This window comes from Tachypleus tridentatus, chromosome 6 (genome assembly GCF_004210375.1).
Source record: "Tachypleus tridentatus isolate NWPU-2018 chromosome 6, ASM421037v1, whole genome shotgun sequence".
NCBI classification, from domain to species: Eukaryota; Metazoa; Arthropoda; class Merostomata; order Xiphosura; family Limulidae; genus Tachypleus; species Tachypleus tridentatus.
The window spans coordinates 80,559,870-80,580,301 of record NC_134830.1 but is presented as its reverse complement, the minus strand read 5'-3'; the positions used below and the strand labels follow the sequence as shown (position 1 = coordinate 80,580,301).

Sequence of the window (20,432 nt, the reverse complement as noted above, 5' to 3'; positions counted from 1 at the left end):
GCTAGCCGTTCCTAATTTAGCAGCGTAAGACTAGAGGGAAGTCAGCTAGTCATCACCACCCACCGCCAACTCTTGGGCTGCTCTTTTACCAACGAATAGTGGGATTGACCAGCACATTATAACGCCCCCACGGCTGAAAGGGCGAGCATGTTTGGCGCGACGGGGATGCGAACTCGCGATCCTCAGATTACGAGTCGCACGCTTTAACACGCTTGGCCATGCCGGGCCTAGGGAGCTAGAAGAGCTAATAAGCTCCTTTCTGTCCCTTTATGAATTTCTGAATTCATTTTGGTTTATTCATATGTACCTACTTAGTTAGAGAGAAATTTTTGACATTGATATAAAAAGATAGAAAAACACGCACAGAGATGAAGAATCGGTACTCTCCAAGTAGAGCTTGAATCTGATAATACCGTTGTTGTTGAATTCTACCATAACCTACCATAACCACATAACAAAATACACTAATATATGTATGGTTATGTAAAACAGTGAAATTTTATATGTTATTGTAAGATATATGTAGTAATCAACTGTGACTTATAGTTTACGAATGAATATTTTTGTAATATTTCTAATCAAAATAAAGTTCACAAGGAAAACTTACATGTGCCAGTCGGTCAAATCTGGCGAACAGATCATTCAGAACTTTGACTAACTCATGAGCTGAACAACAAGATGCTAGAGCAGTGAACCCCTGGATGTCAGCGAACAAAATGCTGAAAGAGAATGAAAGCAAGTTAGCGTTGAGTCTTATGTCTTTAAACCAGTAATAATCTAACCTTTAGCATTATATATATATATCTATAGTTGTTTGTAGGTATTGTTATTTGTTTCTACAAACGTTTATCTCTAGTGTTGTTAAAATTCATAACATCGTCATTTGTCTTGAAAAATTATCTGAAATCTATACATGTCACAGAAATGTCTCTGAAGGTTGTCCGATGGGTATAAAATTATAACAAACTTTCAAAGACTGTTAGTAGGGATTTTGACGAATTTACGCATGGTTTGATGAGAAAAGTTGAGTGTTTATCTCTCTTTAGATATGTTGGTTTGTCAAGCTAAACATTGAGTTATCTGTGCTCTGTCCACCATGAGTAGCGATACCAAATTTTTAGCATCGTAAACCTGTAGACTTAGCAATGAACAATACATAATTAACAAAGATATCGAAATTAAAAAAAAATAGGTTAAGCGATCACCAAGTGTTTTTAAATTTTTACTTTAAGAGAGTGACCTTCCTAGCTGGCACCTTTCATCAGATCGTACAGCTTGCTACCGGCTAAGATTTTTATTTAGCAATGAGCCACTAGGAAGAGGAATAGGGTTGGGCACTAGTATCAGTTATTGGTTTTTAATACTTACATTTTGTGTTAATTACATTGTTAATATATGAATCAAGCATATATCTCTGAACGGCTGGTATGGGTATTAACACTTTCACTGATAAGGAGAGAACAACGTTTAGACTTTCCTAGGTCATCTTCAAGTTAAGAGAAAGAGCGTTTGCAATGTCCCCTACAATCTCTTCTGGTTAACAAGATGACCATGGAAGGTCGAAACGTTGTTTTCTCCTTATCAATGAAAGTGTTAATACCTATATCAGCTGTTCTGAGATATATTTTTATTTCAAGTGGGTTTCTCGTCATCAAGAATATGAATAAAACATTAACAAAGGACAGTTGACAAGGAAGATCTAATGTTTTCATCAGAGGTTTTAACCTTCAAAAGGATCGCAAATAAATTATTAATTTTTAAGGTTTTACAATAAAAAGAAAACCAACTAAATTTCAGAAAATGGCGAAGAAATTTTTACACAATCGACTGCAAAATATTGCAGTTAGTATGGTGACATAGTCTCTGTCATTTGTTTGATCTTATAACTGACAGCACAAAGCTTCAAAAGGTTTAAATGGCGTATCAGTAGCAAAGAGAGAACTCACAACTAAACTAGAGCTCCTGATAAGAAATTCTGCCAATATATACTTTTAATGAATTTTAATTTCCAGTGTTTTCATTGTTTTTAGGATTTATGTGTAAAATATGGAGCTTAATTTATTAGTTATAAACATTATCACATTCTCATTAACCACAAACATTTAGCTTTTGAAACCGTCACTGATAAAATTATCTCATATTAACAATTAATTTTCATCAACCATAAAGTTTCTACAGAGTTCAATACTTAAATAAATTTCACTACATATTTGTCACAAATGTGAAACTATGAAAAATCAACAGAAAAAAACCCATCATAATTCAGGCACTAAATTCTTTTGAGAATTTTAACTGAGTACGTTCCTTTCCAAGTCAGGCCTGGCGTGGCCAAGCGTGTTAAGGCGTGCGACTCGTAATCTGAGGATCTTGGGTTCGCATCCTCGTCGCGCTAAACATGCTTGCCCTTTCAGCCGTGGGGGGCGTTATAATGTGTCGGTCAATCCCACTATTCGTTGGTAAAAGAGTAGCCCAAGAGTTGGCGGAGGGTGGTGATGACTAGCTGCCTTCCCTCTAGTCTTACACTGCTAAATTAGGGACGGCTAGCACAGATAGCCCTCGAGTAGCTTTGTGTAAAATTAAAAAAAAACAACAAACAAACAAACCTTTCCAAGTTTGAGACAACATACAATAAACACACTAAGTAGCTTCGATAAAATCTTTAAAATCGGTGTATTTTGGACTACAGATTTTAATTTGAAAATTTGTTTTTCTGGATAAAATAATTGTGGGTAAGTGGGAAATTTATAATGTAATATATGTATTTTGTCAATTTCTTGACTAAGGAATCTGTAACAGAATCTTTAATGATGTCTTAAAACATCTAGTATGGTACATAAAAACAATTAAAAGCGTTATCAACAAACTGCATCCTTTCAGATACATGAAAATACTTTGTCTGATTTTTCCAAATGGTGAGATTCATTAAATTGTTTTTTACTATTGAAACACTCAACACATTCTATATTTGAAAGAATTTCAAATGTGTTACATCTTGAAAACTTAGTTAAGTATTCCAATTTTATCTGGAATTAATATGATAATAATTCCGAAGAGTTCCTTGTCAAAACTTCGGATTATTCTGATAGGTAAAGAGAATAAGTACAAAGGTAGAAGTTAGGTTTGGCAAAGATATGAAAACTTTACACAGTGTGGAAGTTTTAAAGCTAAATGTGATGAGCCTAAGATCAATGAAATGCTCCTTACTGGTAATCTTTCGATGCGATAAATGCTCACCTATCATTGATTGTTTCTAGAGCATATAATTAATCAACAGTATTCTTCTTCAGCTAACAACACTACCACGAATATTTATACTTAATTGGCCTGTTTTGTAAAGCACTGGAATCTAAAAATAATATAGTGGCAATTTCCAGTTTCTTCCATCTTATCATCTGTATTAACTTTCTTTATGATTTTGGACTTATCGTTTCAATAACTGTACGTCTCTCATTACTTCACTTTTATGGTAAATACATCACTCGTTATGTATTTTAAAGTAAACTATATTTCCACGTTCTAACAAAGATTTTTACTCATAGTCTATTCTACAGTTCGGACTTATTCTAATAAATCTCAATAGGCTTAGCTCCGTAATTTGTTTATACAGAACTCTGATACAAAAATAAAAGCAGGAATTAAGGTAAAAACAGAATACACAAAAACAACTTTATTTATCCGAAGACCAACATAAAAAGTCATATAGTAGCTTTACTCTGACATAATCGTGAATAAAGCACACTTCACAAGTAGGTAGCTTTATAAGTAGGAGGTCTGACTCATTTTAAACTTTAAGGGAGGATGGACATTATAAATAAGAAATCAACATTTATTTTCAAAGACATGCGTTAACACTAACCAATCCTTCACCTCTATTCAGCAAATAATTGTTTAACTTATGACATAAAATTTCTATTGATTTGTTACTAATCAATCCATTTTGAGCTTTACGATCATTTAAAAATATTGTTTTATGCCATTGTACCAAATGACCTGTTTCTTACTTTGAATTTTAAACGTTTTGCCCAAATCGCCATCATTACATTTACAGAATTCTATTGCAATTAAGAAATTCTATGTGAATTTTTGATTTAAGAACTTCTTGTCAAACATCACCAGTCAAATTGCTTTTAATATGCTTCTGTCATTATAGTCTTTATAAGATAACACAGAAAAATAGTTTTTGTGGTCCATTTTAAAATTTATTAGCACACTCGCTTGAGTTTGAGATATTTATAGATAAATTGTGCCCACATAGATTCTTAAATATATTTTATGTTCCAGTTTGGTTTGAGATATTCGAGAATAAATTGCAGCCTAAGGTGGTTTATGAAATGTATAATAGATGTTTATCTTTTGCTCGAAAAAGCCTCGTGCGATAGATAATAATAATAAAAAAATATCCAACAAAAAACAAATAATGATAGAGTGAAAATGTTAAGAGGCGAAATACATGTCTCGTTTTTTTATTATAATCTAGCAAAAAAAAAAAAAGGGTAATTTCAGATAAATACTGGCCTAACAGTTGGTCTGCATTTCACTTTTTGGAATAAATACAATCGAAAACTGTAGAGGAACAAAATTTGATATTAGCTTAAATTTCTATAAGGAAAAACCCAATTTTATTTTAATCCATCTAGTCTTAATTTATTTAAATAACCTTAACTACACACAAGATAAACAAAAATTATATGAGATAATAAAAAAACAGTCTCATAAAATTTTGCTGTTACCTTTACGTTGACCTTCGAAATAGCTAAGCATATCTTGAGGAAACAAAACCTTCTCAAATGTTAACTAAAGCATTTTAAAGGATAAACTAAACTTTCATTTTACACAATTCAAGATACCTAATGTTCTCTCTTGCCCTTTCTCTCAGTACATTATTCTCAGCGACATGTATAAATATAAATGAAAATTGTGTTGATTTTGAACCAACAGTTCCAGGCTACAATGAAGCGGATTCTATTCCCAGCTGAATATACTTAATTATGCATAGAAGATTTCTGTGCGTCTTCAATTAACCTTATAGAGTTTCTCAGTAAACAACGATGGGTTGGAGTGCAGGCGTGCTATCGTATAGAAACATTTCTCAAAGGAGCTTGTTCAAAGCATATGATAAGCTTAATAAATTTCTCTGATATGTTGTTACTTATGGCGTCACATAAGAACATAATAATATTTCTTCTACATATCCAGTAGAACGCGTTTAGTTATGCAACAGATTAAATTTAGTGTCTAAACTCAGTTTTGAGTATAATACATATTTGTTTCAAGTTTATGTCAAACAACTATTCGAGCGATATTTAAGTTTTTTTGTTTTTCCAGGAAATATATATATTTAGACTACATGTTTTAGCTAAACGTTCGCAACAAAACTTTGTGTTCACGTGTATGTTATAAAGTTACCGCGTTTATCAACATTTTATGCAAAACAATTTCTGATCATTTAAGTAACTTTGGTATCATGTATTAAATCTAACAAAGTGATTTTTGCTTAAATTATAAAGGTAACAAATTGATCTTGAACATTTTACTTTATCTGTAGTCTTTAATTACAGTGATCAGTGTGCCGAGTTGTGGATCGAAGAGTTCAAGGTTCAAGTCGAGTTATGTTGTACTTTCGCTGTAAGAGTACTTCGACCATTCCAATCAATCTCGTTATTCGTGTGTAAAGTTCCGAGATATTACAGTAGCAAGTTCACGGACTTACAACACTAAAACACGGGGTCGTGGACAAAGCACAAGAAGGTCATTGCTTAACTCTACACTAATAAAAAACATCCGTTTAATAGCAGTCGTGTAGGTGGCAGTATTTTTAAGTAAATAGTGTGTTTCTGACGTAGTCATTTAAGTCCATGTGTTGTTGAATAAGATGACAATCAAGTACAAAAACTTCTAAGTGCTACTGCGGAAAAATATAAAAAAGTTAATTCTTAGAAAGAAATCCCCGAAACTGTGTTGACCTCTGTTTAAACAGTTGTTTATATTAAATATTAAAGAGAGATTTTTCAAAAAGAGCATTAATTAAATTGAATGGTGGTTTGGTTTGTTTTGAATTTTGCGCAAAGCTACACGAGGGCTATCTGCGTTAGCCGTCCCTAATTTAGCAGTGTAAGAATAGAGGGAAGGCAACTAATCATTACCACCCACAGCCAACTCTTGGGCTACACTTTTACTAACGAATAGTGGAATTGATTGTGATATGATAACGCCTCCACGGCTGAAAGGACGAACATGTTTGATATGACGGTGATTCGACCCTGCGACCCTAAGATTACGAGTCGAGCTTCCTAATCACCTGACCATGCCTGGCCTTGAATGGTGGGAGACACCCGTAAAGCGACTAGACTGGATCATCCTGGTAACACACGGGGGAGTAGTTACGAATGTGTACGAATTACGTTGGAAAAAATAATAGTAGGGCTTAGACATTTGCAGGCATTGTGTGGATGCTTATCGTTTCAATATATTACTTTTTAAAGAGGAGGTAATTTCTAATTAATTTTATTTTTGTATTAGTTATGCAAAATAACACAATGTATGATTTATTAATAAAAATTAATATAGTGAACATTAAATTTCACTGGGAAACTATAATTGTAATCAATGTAACATTTAGTGAATTAAAAAAACAATGAAATTAATGATTAGGAAAACCAGATATTAGTACCTATTATAAATTGTTTGATTTCTTTAATAAATGCAGACACTAATTATAAATAACACCTTTATAACGTTTTTAAATGAGAAAAAATGTTTGATATCAGTATTATATTTTGAATATTTGGTAGTAGTCAACCATAGATTCATAGACGTAGAAACTTAAAATCTGTGGTGAACAGAGATAATTTGCACTGAGAAGCAAGAACAAGGGTTTTTAAAATTTATTTTAGCTTAAAATACTGAATCACATTTTGTAGCAAAGTTTGAATAAGGCCCAATGTAAGAGTCATAATACATTTTCCATGTTTATCAACAGTTGAAAAATTTAAATATTTTTGACTAATTAACATTTTGCTAATTGGCCAGTATGGTAGTACTTTCACTGTGTTTCCTTTATTGAAAAGTAAGAATGACGTAATTTTGATAAATTTTGCAACACTAGGATAAGCTAAAAGGATGACATTTCATGAAATGAATTGGCTTATATTTTATTATTTATGATTACGCAAGGATTGGTGTTTCGGGAAAATAATTATGCTAAATACAAAAAGAAAGAAAGTATTTTTGAGGATATACTGTCCGCATTGAAATACGAGTTACCTTACGTCCTCGTAGCAATGGATGTAAATCCTATGAAACTGTGCTGATAAGATTCTTCCATGATCTTCTTCTCGGGCTATATCTGAGATGATTTCCATGGCAACAAAACGTGGTAGTAGAGAAAGAAGGAGGCGTTCCTGATTGAAACAAATCCCAAGACTAAGTGTTAATAATGGTGTAAAAACAAACAAACAAACGTGTACACAGTATTTTAAAACGCTACAAGACAAATAAAAAAGTTTAATATTCAAAACATTTCAACACAAAGACACGAAGTAAGCGCAGAATCATGTAACTAGAAGTATACCAAAAGTAATAACATAAATATTTCAAGCCTTTATATATAGCTAAGCTTTATATATAACTAGGATATGGCGACACGTTAATGTTTCAAAACATTTCACTCAACATAATGTCCCCCACTGATACAGCAGTAAATCTACGGATTTACAACGTTAAAATCAGAGGTTCAATTCCCCTCGGTAAATACAACAGATAGCCCGATGTGGCTTTGCTATAGGAAGACACACATACTCAACATAATAAATTATGCTGCTAATATCTTCAAAGCATAAGTGTAACCCTTTAGTAGCTTCTGAAACAAATTTTCTTACGTGATAATTGATTAATACAGTTTTAATTTTGATGCCACAGAGTAACAACTTCGTCTTAAAAGTAAAATTTTAACAGTGGTACCACGAGTCAGCTATTCAGGATTTTGCAAAACCAAATTTTTCAAGACATTCCGGATCGTTTGTTTATTGGTTAACAATTTTTACCTAAATTTGATTGTACAAAAAGCAGGCAATTGCCGCACTCTTTGTGAAACCCGGATCTACGGCTGGCCACAAGACAGATATCGACATTCAGTGAGTAAGCGTACTGATATTGTAATAATAAAGTAATGTTAATACAAGAAAAGAAAAATGGCTAGTAAGTGTAAAATGCGTATATGCTGTATTTATGGGAAATGTCCTCGATGTCAGTGTAGATGCAACGGTTTAGACCCAGAGGTCAAAATGGCAGGTGGAAATTAGTTGCACAGCAAATTAAATGCAAGAATAAAGAAGAAAGCAAGTACTGATTACGCTATTCTATATTGGAGAATGATGAAGATGAAATGTGTAACAATAGTTATGAGAATCTCTTGGATTTCGTGACACCGAAAAAAAAAACTCACAGATTATCCAATGAATCAAATATGAAAGAAAGGCGTTCAAGGTGTTGTTCTGGTACTGCAACTGGGTGTGGAAACGATGTCTATACAATTCAACAGTTCTTCGGTATCTAATTCACAGTGACATGAAACTTTCTAAATGAAGAAGCTCGACGGAAGGCATTAAGTTTCAAGGTTCTTGACAAGAACAGTCGATTGCTTGCATTCCGCGTGACTGTATTAAGGATTATATGCACCGTGTTACTCTTAGGAAATTTAAATTATCTTATGAACGTGATTGGAAACGACATTTGTAAGAAATCTGGTGACACAAAACTATTCTCGTCTGTTAACGATGTGAAACAAACTCTGTCAGAAAAATGTATTGAGAGAAAAGTTATACTTGCACTGCTATGTTAGTCTATGACATTCAAAGAAGGTAAAGAGAGATTGAAAATTGGGTAACAAACTTTGAAACAGCTGGATAGCACTTTCGTCGATTGAAGTCTGGATTTCATTTAGATCCTACAATACAATCTGTTCAGCATTACTGTAAGCGAGCTGCACAGAAAATGGTAGAGTACCATTGATCAAGATGATGAGAATGATACTATTGACACCAAGATTAAGGCCTTCATATCTACTGTGAAAATAAAAAACAAAAAATGGAACAAATAGTCAAAAACACAACACCACACGTACATCTTATAAGGCGGAAGTCCACCAAAAGGTTGACTACTGTGTATTATGGAAGAAAAAAAATTTCCACAGCGTCACTAAATTTGCCAATTTCTCGTAAAACTTCATATAGCGTTTTAGTTCAACCTGGAAACGCTAAAAATAGAGTATTAGCAAATTCCAAAATGATGTTATATATTAAAAGATCTGCCATAGAGCCTAAATCCTGGATGCTTGGACAGTGGAAGCACTGTTATACTTCTCTTTTCACACCGGTTATTTGCTTTAAGGATTACACACCAAATATATCGATTGTTCTATCAATGGAGGCCTGTTACGTTACATTACGTACGAGATCGTTTAAGCAACGTACAGGTACAGTTTGGAAAAACTATATTTGTATCATGTAGTTAAACATAGTTTCTTTCTCTATATGTCAAAATAAATTAGTTCAGTACAGAAGTATTTTAATAGAAGCGATTCCATAAACAAAGCTACGTTGTGCTTTAGAATCGCTATTTTGTGACTCATATTTATGGAATGTTTTGTATGTATATATTGAATCTATACTATTCTGGTATCACTGTTTTCTAAATTCTTATCAAATTCCAGGTCGGATTAAGTTTATTGATTACATGCAAATAAATAATGTAAAATATGCATATTTCATTGCGATAAAAGTTATCTTAAAACAAAAAGCGAATTCAAAACTTAGATTTAAACAACAAGAGAGAAATAAGCACTAAAGACAGAAGTTACAAAATGTGCTGTTAAGCAAGTTAAAATAATGTATCTATAAACGTTTTCTTTCGCAATGTCTGTTTTTTATATTAAGGAAAATACTATTAAGATGTTCTTTAACCATACTTTATAATCATAAACATGTTAGTACAAACATAAGAAAGATTTCTTTTTTGTATGTAATTAATCACAAAGCTACAAAAAGGCTATCTGTTCTCTGCCCACAACGGGTGTTGAAAACTGGATTATAGTCGTAAGTACGCAGGTATGGCGCTGTGCAACTGTGGATCGAGAGGCTTATGGAAGCAATTTTTATTCAAAACAGGTAGTTCTGTCGCGTTTCTCATTAAACTGGGAAATATAAAGTTTTTGAGCTAATATTTCAGCGTTTCATCTTTACTTGTTATTTTGCAAAATTATTGTAAACAATAGTCAAATAAGATGATTAGTAGCTATTTTAATCTGACTACAACAACCCAAACTGAAGGTTATTATTGTAAAATTTCCCTTTTCATTGTTTTCCCTTATATTTACTTGTTTTTCATTTTCTTTCTCTATTTTGAAACGTGTTTCCATAGATCGTCGGGTTTCCAAGAAGGCGTTCCTTTGGGCTCGATCTGTCAGGTGTTTGGTATACATGCTAACGAAGTTGATGCACAAATACAACAGGGCGTTGGTGATCACCTATGAACATCATTGATATTAGTATCAGTTAAACGTGTTGAAATATTACTTGGAAATTATAAATGGTTTAGAAAATGTATTTCTTAAATTTCCTATACTATAATATATAATTCCAACTAATTACCTGCATAATTAACTTAAATAATATTTATGTGTTATTTCAGATAAACTAGAGTTGATTTTAAGAGTTTTAAATGTATAAAACTGTTCATTTTAAGACCGTGTATCAAAATCAAACAAATAATTGTGAATGCATTTTAAAAACCATCCGTGCATTTGGTTAAGTAACGGAAACTTTTTTATAAAGCAAATATCAACTGGAAAACAAAGTAAAAATCTTGAGTTATACATTTTGATAGTTAAAGATCAAAAACAGGGCTCACATTATAAAACAGGTAAAGCAAGCAAACACCTTGGGCGGCAAATTAGAAAGAGACTGCAAAATGAAAATAATTCTACCAGTGAATTTTATTGACAAGGTTGCTTTGCTAACATTGTTTCTCTTGCTATTCTTCTTCTCTATTTAAGAGGAGACGGAAGGATAAATTTCCTTACCTATACCCTAGAGAATTCTTGCTTTCTTTTCATGACTAGGTGAGACAAAATCATTAGAAAAGGTTGTAATTAATAATTAATAAAACATTCTGAAACTAGTCCACTGTGGTATATAAACGAGGCTCGAATTAGCAGAAATAAATGTTTTGTCTTTCTTTAGGAAGCTCACAAAATAAAAAAGATATTCTTATTAACATATGTTAAACTTTGTAAAAAATGCTAATAACTAAAATATAGTACCTCAAATAAAGATATCTTGAATATGATTAAAAATTATGTACTTTAAAAAATATGACTTATGGAAAAGTAGACAGAAAGTATCAGTATGAGGCTATTTGTTTTTAGCTAAATAGAATAATCTATTCAAAGGTACGATATTTTTCAGTTAAAATAGGTCTAATACAGGTGCAGCTATTGATGACTCTCTAAAACAAAGAGAGAAGGAAATTCATAACAAACTATATACGACAGTTTGCGAGAGGAGAAACAGTACCAAGACAACAGGTTCGGTATCCTGTTTCACGAATCTTTGTTTTTGCTAGAATACTTGTGGTACAAATGACTTTTCATTGTCATAAAACAGAGCAAACTGAAAACGTTTCTCAGTGTTTTTAAGTTGACATCAAAAGTTACTAAATCATCTGAAGGTATATATCTACAGTTGAAAGAATTAAAATCAAAATGAAGATAATCAAATAATGGATAATGAAAATATGCGCTTAATTAAACAACAGATAACGCTTGGAAGCTAAATTTGAAATGCTTATTGCTTTCACAAGAATTCGCGGAATTCAAATTATTACTTACTCTTCGTGGAAAACATAAATAGCTATTTGGACCTGTAAATGGAAAATTCCTGAAATTTGTTGAATATTTGAATGTTTTGATTGTATCATAAAAAAAAATACTTTAATGGAATTGTTACAAAAAAAAATTTGGGTTTCTTTTGAAACAAAGCCCCACTAGATTATCTGTTGTGTCCACAGCAGACAATCGAAACCCGGATTTCAAAGGCCGTAGAGATACAGATGCCTAGCCGGGAAACAATAAAAAAGTGATAAATACTACTTGAAAACGGAAATTCAGAACAAGACAAGTGCTTTCGAATATGATTCAGACTCAAGTGTACATTGCTTTTGAAAATGCCAATAGTTACTTGATTCTTCTTAAGACACAATCGATGAAGAAAATGTGGCAATGATAATTTTGGTTTACCACATGTGACTGAAGAAACAGAAATAGATGGAAAATTGTTGCAGCAAAAACAGTAGAGTTGCTCATGAAATAAAAGAAGAATGATAATACACAGTTTCACATACAAAATAGAACAAATCTATTCTCGATTCAAAAGGTCAATGTTTTAAACAAGTATATCGACACCACCTCTGAATCGGTGTAAAAGAGATTTTAGGAACTTATTGTTGACGGCCCGGGCGTGACTTATGGTTAGCGAGCTCTGATCGTGAATTGCAGAGTTTCTAGCTTGCATCCGTTTATTGGGGTCGCCGGTACATTAAGGAATGATGGCCAAATCCATCTATTCGGTAAAATAAGAGTAGATCAGTGAAAACAAGAAATGCTGTTGATTTGCTATCTTTAGTCTCTCAGCTCAAAATAGCCCCAGTGTAGCTTTGGGTGAACATTCTCAATAAAATACTAAAAACTATATTGCCTAGTAGTTTAAAAATAGCTCAAGGGCTTTCCTGAAACATTGTGCGGATTTCCAAATCAACTTATCATTGATAGTGAGGTAACTATTTTTAGAGTACAGAAATGGGTGACTAAAACCGAGGTTGATTAAAATGATTTTGAAAAGAATGTTGTAGCACATGTGCGAAAACAAATTATTTCTCAACACGTTTGTTATACAATAAACTTTGCTGACTTTGCTTCTTACCGTTGATTATGGAGAAAAACGTTTTCCAAATTAAAGTTGGCTAAACTTTAATTAAGATAAACCACCACACAGACGACTGGTGGTACTGACAACAGTATCGATCATACATGAAATTATATATATACATACATACATGCATAAACAAACTTGAAGTAAGCAATGTGAGAATTTGCCTAATGAAAGAAAGAAAAATGAAATTTCCGTATAGGTAAAATTTTGAGCTGCCACCGTAACAAAAAAATAAAAATAAATAAATAAATTTGATTTGTATCTCTATCGTTTTATTGTACACTTGAAAGAAAGATTAGTGAGGTGTAGCAGATTAAACACGGGCTTACGGTGCAAAATAATTAAAACCAGGCCTAATCGGAAATTTTCAATTAATAAACCTTGCATAGTTTGAAAGCTTCTTCACGTTTGCTTCGTCATTGGTTGACAAAGTCTAAAACACACTGTGAATGATCTCTGTGAGAGGGAAACTAGCATGTTATATCATTTCAAAACCTATTTTGGAAACTAGTAAAATATGTTAGAAAATTAACCAAACAATAAACTTTTAAAAATTTTTTTCATTAAAATAGATTGGGGTTTTAGATTCAGGTTCCAACTTTACACGATAACCGGTAGCTTTTAGTTTGTGTGAGTATAAAACCATGGTAAGGTAACTTAGGGTGTGCAAATGAAAATAACATATGGATTTCAGATTCATAATTACAAAATCAGAGGCTATTAGTTACAAAACAAGATTCACTTGTGAAAAATAGAAAAATCGTGTATGATTACTTTAAAACATTCCAATTTCTAGTTTTGTGAATGTTTTCGTCCTCCTTTCCAACACTATCTAATTTGATTTAGGTATGAGAAATATAAGAATTTTTAGGAATGACCAATAGATAGTTATTTGAGTCAATATTAAATATTCTTAGAATCTGCCTAACTGTCACTAATAGTATATGATAATATTTTACCACTATAAAAAAACACATATTTAATTAATTAATATAGTTTCAGACTGTTTGATATGACACTTGTAATGGATTTACTAATGCATATTTATGATAATATTGATGTTTGTTTTAGTTAAATAAATACGTAGAAGTGCATGTAGCTTAAACTGATAAATGTATATTGCGAAATTATTTTTTATTCACTAAATTTGTAGAATATTTTCAAGTGTAGGAACCAACAATGTATATTTGGTATCTTAATACCAGTATTGATGCGTTTGCTGAAATTGTATTGTTTGTAAGTTTGAAAACTTTTTGTATATAAATGATTATTTGCAATAACTAATTGTAATAGTTGTTATCATAAATTGTATTATTATTATTATTTGTATATTAAAATATATTTGTGCTGAGAAGGAAACTTTTATGAATCAGTCTTATTTGCAAGTATCATAAATTTAATGCATATCGACATTTAATTAACTTTTAAATCTAAATTACAATTTAACTTGGTTTCAGGCTATTTGAAATTGTGATACGTTAACATAATAAATTGGAGGCTCGTCCGCGATAAATTACAATATGTAACTTACTATACCAGATTGTATTTCTGTTGTATGATTTTACTTCTGGTTAGCATGATTCTGTTATAAAGTATATAATACACTATGAATTTAGATAAGACTCTCATTGTATATAACAATATATGTCATTGTTTTTTTTTATTTTTAGATGTGATTACGAAACGCATCACTGTATAATGTTAAATTTGTTCATGTGATACAGTATGTATTACTTTGTAGTATATATAGTAAGAAACTGAACATTTTATGCATTACATAAAACACACAATAATAATAATAAACGTAAATGTGAAATAACAATAAATGATTAGTGAGTTTTTATAATTTTGTTTGAAGAACTTAAATATCTTAAAGAAATGTACTTTTTATGACTTTATGTTGAAAATGTGAATAATAATAAGTATAATCAGTTAGATGCATCTTTAAATACACTCACTCTTCTGACAAAAGCGCCATCTTCTCGAAACATAACACACATGATGATGAGATGCGAAAGTGAACTAAGAGAGCCACCCACAATGCACCACTTCAGCGGAAGTGGTAACATGGCATAAGTTACAAAAACTATGAAGAATATATGCCAAACAGCTGCTCCATCCACGTCACCACCGTCAATAATCCCAGTGTCGCTGAAGTCAACTCCAAAGTTCCCGGTTCCTATTATAAATTAAGAGAAAAAAGATACAACATTATAATCAATATGTAAGTGTATACTACTCTCCTTTAAAGAGAAGATCAAAACAAATTAAATACTTTTATATTATGTAATGACAGAAGTTTGCAGACAAGAGTAAAGTGATCTCATGAGTTATTTCTTTAAATTATTTTGTGTATGTTTCCAACATATTATTTTTTACTGACGATCTCTTAATATCAGAGAATTGAGCCATTTAGGAAAGTTGCGTAGTTTTAAACAAACGTAGTTCAAACCAAGCTATTAATATTCAACATCCCTATGGATTCTCTGTAGAATGTTACATGCAGTTAATAAAATGAAGCATTTGTTTCGGTATTTATCAAAAATATTTCAACATCGCATATTAAGAGACATTGCTGATAATTATTTGTTGAAACTTTTGAATAACATAATAATTCAACCAATTATTTTTTCAAAATGAGTTTTGGTTTTTGATTTTTTCTTTCTTCAGATATTTGCGTTCAAATCGTACTATTCGATTAAAACATCACCTTACAATAATATCCGCATATTTAAAGTTCAGAATGAGCTTTTGCGCGATTGAGACATGAACCATGAATCTTTGGAATCACAGCCCAACACGCTAACTACAAGTCCACTTTAGGCTTTTTTTAGAATGAAAGCGTATTCTTAGTAGATTTCCATCATTATTCTATTTTACCGAGCACTATAAATTACATGCATTGAAATAAATTAGATAAAACAATCTATATTGTCTAGATTTATATTATTTATTAATATTTATCAAAACAAAAATTGTTTCACACTCAATTGTACCAGAGCTGTCCCATAACAAAGAGAAATGTTTTTAGAATAATATTAACTAAGCAATAAAAGTAATTACGCTTCATCTGATGTTGTTATTACTTTTGACCGAGATTATATTCCCCAGAAAAAAAATCCAGATATACTAAGTTTTTTTGCGATTTAGAAAAACTTATGGGAATGTCTTTACTTCTGATATGTAATGGATTAAATAAAATTGATAAAATTTACGGCTCACCAACTTAATCGATATGCTTAGTGGGCTTAGCACAAATAGCTCATTGTGTAGCTTTGTGCTCAATTACAAACAAACACCAACTTAATACACTCACAGCGATATAGTTGTTGTTCAAAGATTTGTCATATAACTCGTTTATCGACCACTACTAGGTCTGTCTTATTCCAACCAGCCTGTTGGTCTTCCGTATTTGGTGAAAAGCTTCGTTGACAATGGATATAACATATTTATTGTGGTTGATATTTTATTACATTTTCTTTACTTTCACTTATAAGCTCTAATAATTGATTATTGATTATTTTTTATGTTTTACACTATGTAAACCATTCCTAACTTTATTACGCTTAGCGAAATCAAACTGCTGTAAACCATCAGTTTCGAACAATATTACAGCTAGATTTTACAAAGTATCTTACAAGTAAAAATCAAGTAGTTTTGTTTCTAAAAAAATGAAGATAAAATAAATCTTCCTTTATTATAACAAATGTTTACGTTGCCAAGGTTACCACTTAGCTGCAATGAAATAAAAGTACAAAACTTCGCAATATCTAATAACTCGACCTCAATAGGAGTAAGAAAATAAACAGAATGAATATATGAATGTTGGTTCTTGAAAACACTTGAAAAACAAATGAGACACTTCATAGACCCTAAGCTAACCTGTTTCTAATGACCACTCCAAAATTATTTCGAAATGAATGACGCAGAACTTTTGATGACTATTTTAATACTTCTTAAACATAGGACGTGGTAATACTTGATGCACGACAAAGATTACAAAATTAATTTGTTTCAAAAGGGAACTTCTCAAACTAACATGCCATTCACTTTTATATTTGTATTGAGCTGTGATTCAAAAGATTCATGGTTCATGTCTCAATCGCGCAAAAATCTCATTCTGATCTTCAAATATGCTGATATTATTGTAAGTTGATGTTCTAATCGAATAGTACGATTTGAACACAAAATGTAAAGGATAATTAGTTGTTGATATGTTTTTCAAACTTTGAGGAAAACAAAAAGACAAGAAGATGTTCACTATTGGTGAACTTTTCCATTACAAATATCACAGGCAAGTAACACAAACCGAGTCGAAACGTTCACATAGAAGTAACAAAAAGGAAAAATTAAAGAACAATGCTAATATATGGCTGTACAAATATTAAAGACATCTTTAATATCTTGTTAAGATGCATAGCCTTAAAAAAATAATTTTTTGTAACTTGTAATTCTTCCTCTGTCGTTTATAACTTCTCTGCACCTGTTCCTTATACTGCTAATGACATCTCGGATAACCTCCTGGGTTAACACAGTCCACAAAAGCATTGCAGTGGACAGTGTTAGAGACCATAATATTGTTCTCCTTTCATTTACGTCGACCACTTGTAGGTACACAGGATCTCCACTCACTTGTGAAAGGTACATGGTCCATTGCTAAAAGGTCCGAGTGGCATGTTCTTCTGGGTTAGTACAGGAATTCTCATCTTGAATCTGAGCTTATTATCGGGGAGCCAATTTCTAACCGTTAAGCATTACTCTAGTGACTTGATGAAACTCGTTTCTAAAGCTTCTAGCGCTATTGTTGTGGCTTAATTCTGCAGAAATCGGTCTTCTATTGCACCTGTAACTCTTATACAATCTTGGTCTGGTTTGGTATCTGGGCCACAATTTACTGACCATAAACTGTGACACCCCCCTGACTTATGCCACCTGAGTCTGAGCACGACCCTCCTTACTGTGATGGTTCTGCAAAATTCATTTTCCGGTAAATGGTTTCTATCAGCTTGCACACTCTTTGAAAACGTCAATAACAGCAAGACTACAAAACTAGCATTACCTAAACAATAAAAATATTTCTTAATCAATCATAACTAGACATTCCAGCATGACCAGCTGATTAGGGTGATTGACTTGTAATCTGAGGGTTGTGAGTTCAAATCCCCGTCACACCAAACATGCTCCCCCTTTCAGCTGTGGGGTCATTATAATATGATGTTCAATCCCACTATTTGTTGGTAAAAGAGTAGCCCAAGAGTTGGCGGTGGGTGGTGATAAGTAGCTGCCTTCTATCGAATCTTACACTTCTAAATTAGGCACGGCTAGTGCAGATAGCCCTCTAATAGCTTTTCGCGAAATTCAGTACAAACAAACAAATGTAAGTAGCTTTTTATAGGGCTAGGGTACTTTTTTACAATAAACATGCTAAGATTGAGAAAATAATAATCTAGAAATTCATAAATTCCACCAAACCTTATCACCATTTAACGTTTATGAATAGTGTAGTTGTATCGATGTTGTAGTCGATTTTGCACAACAATTTGCGAAGCGTAATATTAAAAGTTAAAGTATATTCTATACTTCTGGCTTGTTCTTGTAGTTTCAGTATATTGACTGGTGCAGCCATCTTACAGCATCTGTGTTTTTTTTTTCTTATAGCAACGCCGCATCAGGCTATCTGATGAGTCCACCGAGGGAAACCGAACCCCTGATTTTAGCGTCGTAAATCCGTAGATTTACCGCTGTACTAGCGGGGTGCCCGTGTTACAGCTAGAATGTGTTGTTACATTTCGCTAATTCACATACAATGATGTTACATATGCGTATTTCGTAGACAGCAATATAAGACTTAGGAATTTTTTAATTGTGTTAAGATTAAAAGTTGTACTTTAATTAGCGAAATGTAAAAAACACGAGAAAGAGAGACGAAATATAATCGATTGATGCAAAATAAAAACCGAGTTTTGTTAGTTTTAAAGGAAGAACTTTTGAGATAAGGAACATGGAAGTTTATCACTCATAATATCTAAGATAACACTATGTAACACAAATTTTGTTCCTGGATAGTATATGTGTTATTTCTTAATTACTTATGTTGTAAAAGTACAGAAAATGGCCATTATTCCCTTCAAACTTTGCTTTTATGACCTGGATAATGGACGGGCAAATTTACACATTTTCAATAATGTCGGTGACGCTTCCTCTGTCTTGCGACTTGCACACTTTCATCTATAAAATCTCACTCCTTGTCAAAAGCATGGCATTCGACTTTGTTAGACTAAGATCTCTGATCAAGTCATTGAGGTCTCTTTGGTTGGGGTAGTATGGGTTTCTCTCACCAGCTGCGCCTCTGAAATTATAATCTGGATGTTCACCGTCTACCTACTCTTCTGATTTGCTGCTCTCTTCTGAGAATGGCTGCTTTCTCTCTGGTGGAGTGGTTACTTGGAGCTCAGGGTAGTGTGGCACTGGGGCGATGGATTATGGAAGGTCTGGATACATGATAATAGATGCATTCTTGCCAGCCCGACGTTTGGAAGAGTCCACCATGCAGAAGTAGCAATTGCTTGAATGATCATAGAGTTCACGTCAAATTATTAGAATAGCGAACTTCATGGTTCTCTTTTCCCCTCTGTACCATCCTGCAAAAAAGCAAAATAAAATTGTTATTATGAAGAATAAATTTACTTCATCCACAACTAATGTGTAAGAGATTCATGCAAATTATTTTATGTGTGATATTTTTCTATACTATTGGAAATTAAAAATAAATAAATTAAAAGATACTTAAATTTTAAAAGGTCTAAAATTTGTATTATATAAAATCTTACTAATCAATCAAGAAAAATTATCCGTCTTACCATATAGAGTTTTTTTTTTTTTGCAGTGCTCGCAGGTTAAGTGAGGTGCCCAGGGTTTGTCTTGATCTCTGACAGGCACGCCGATATATTTCTTGTAGGCTTCAAACGTTTTAGCAGAGGCTGTCACAGAGTACTTTTTTGCTCTTGTCTTGATAAATTGGCCACATACATATCAGAATGCGTCTGGAAAATTCTTGCAGCTTCTTGTTGCCATCTCTGATAAAATCAGATAGGTATATGTGTTCACTTGGGCAGCTAGAACTAAACTGAAGTGGTGAGTGGTGAGCTCCTGTATATATATTACTATGGAAAGTTCTAGAAAATTCTAAAAGGTTCTTGAAAATTATCGTAAGTTCTACAACATTCTAAAAAACTCTTGTGAGTTCTATAACATTCAAGAAAGTTCTTAAAATTCTCTATCAGCTACTTAGCACTCAATATACCTGGAATGTTCTGGAAAATGGATAAATTCGAAAATTTCATTACCCACGTCACAAAAGCAAAGTTTGAAGAGATAAACAGGTCTTTTTCATTTACTTTCGTCATAAGGAAGAAGGAACAAGAAAAAGTAAAAATGTTGTTACATAGT

At 32.4% G+C, this 20,432-nt stretch overlaps 1 protein-coding gene across 3 annotated transcripts in view; it reads right to left on the bottom strand.

The window, feature by feature from the left end:
• Positions 1–20,432, bottom strand: part of LOC143252898 (adenylate cyclase type 8-like) — a 220,061-nt gene that overhangs the window by 80,099 nt on the left and 119,530 nt on the right. For all 3 annotated transcript variants that reach the window (XM_076505721.1, XM_076505723.1, XM_076505722.1), the window contains 4 exons: positions 14,942–15,162; positions 10,373–10,522; positions 7,264–7,400; positions 608–719 (listed from right to left, as the gene is read on the bottom strand). In XM_076505721.1, the coding sequence (XP_076361836.1) occupies positions 608–719; positions 7,264–7,400; positions 10,373–10,522; positions 14,942–15,162 (620 nt within the window). The remainder of the gene's footprint in view (positions 1–607; positions 720–7,263; positions 7,401–10,372; positions 10,523–14,941; positions 15,163–20,432) is intronic.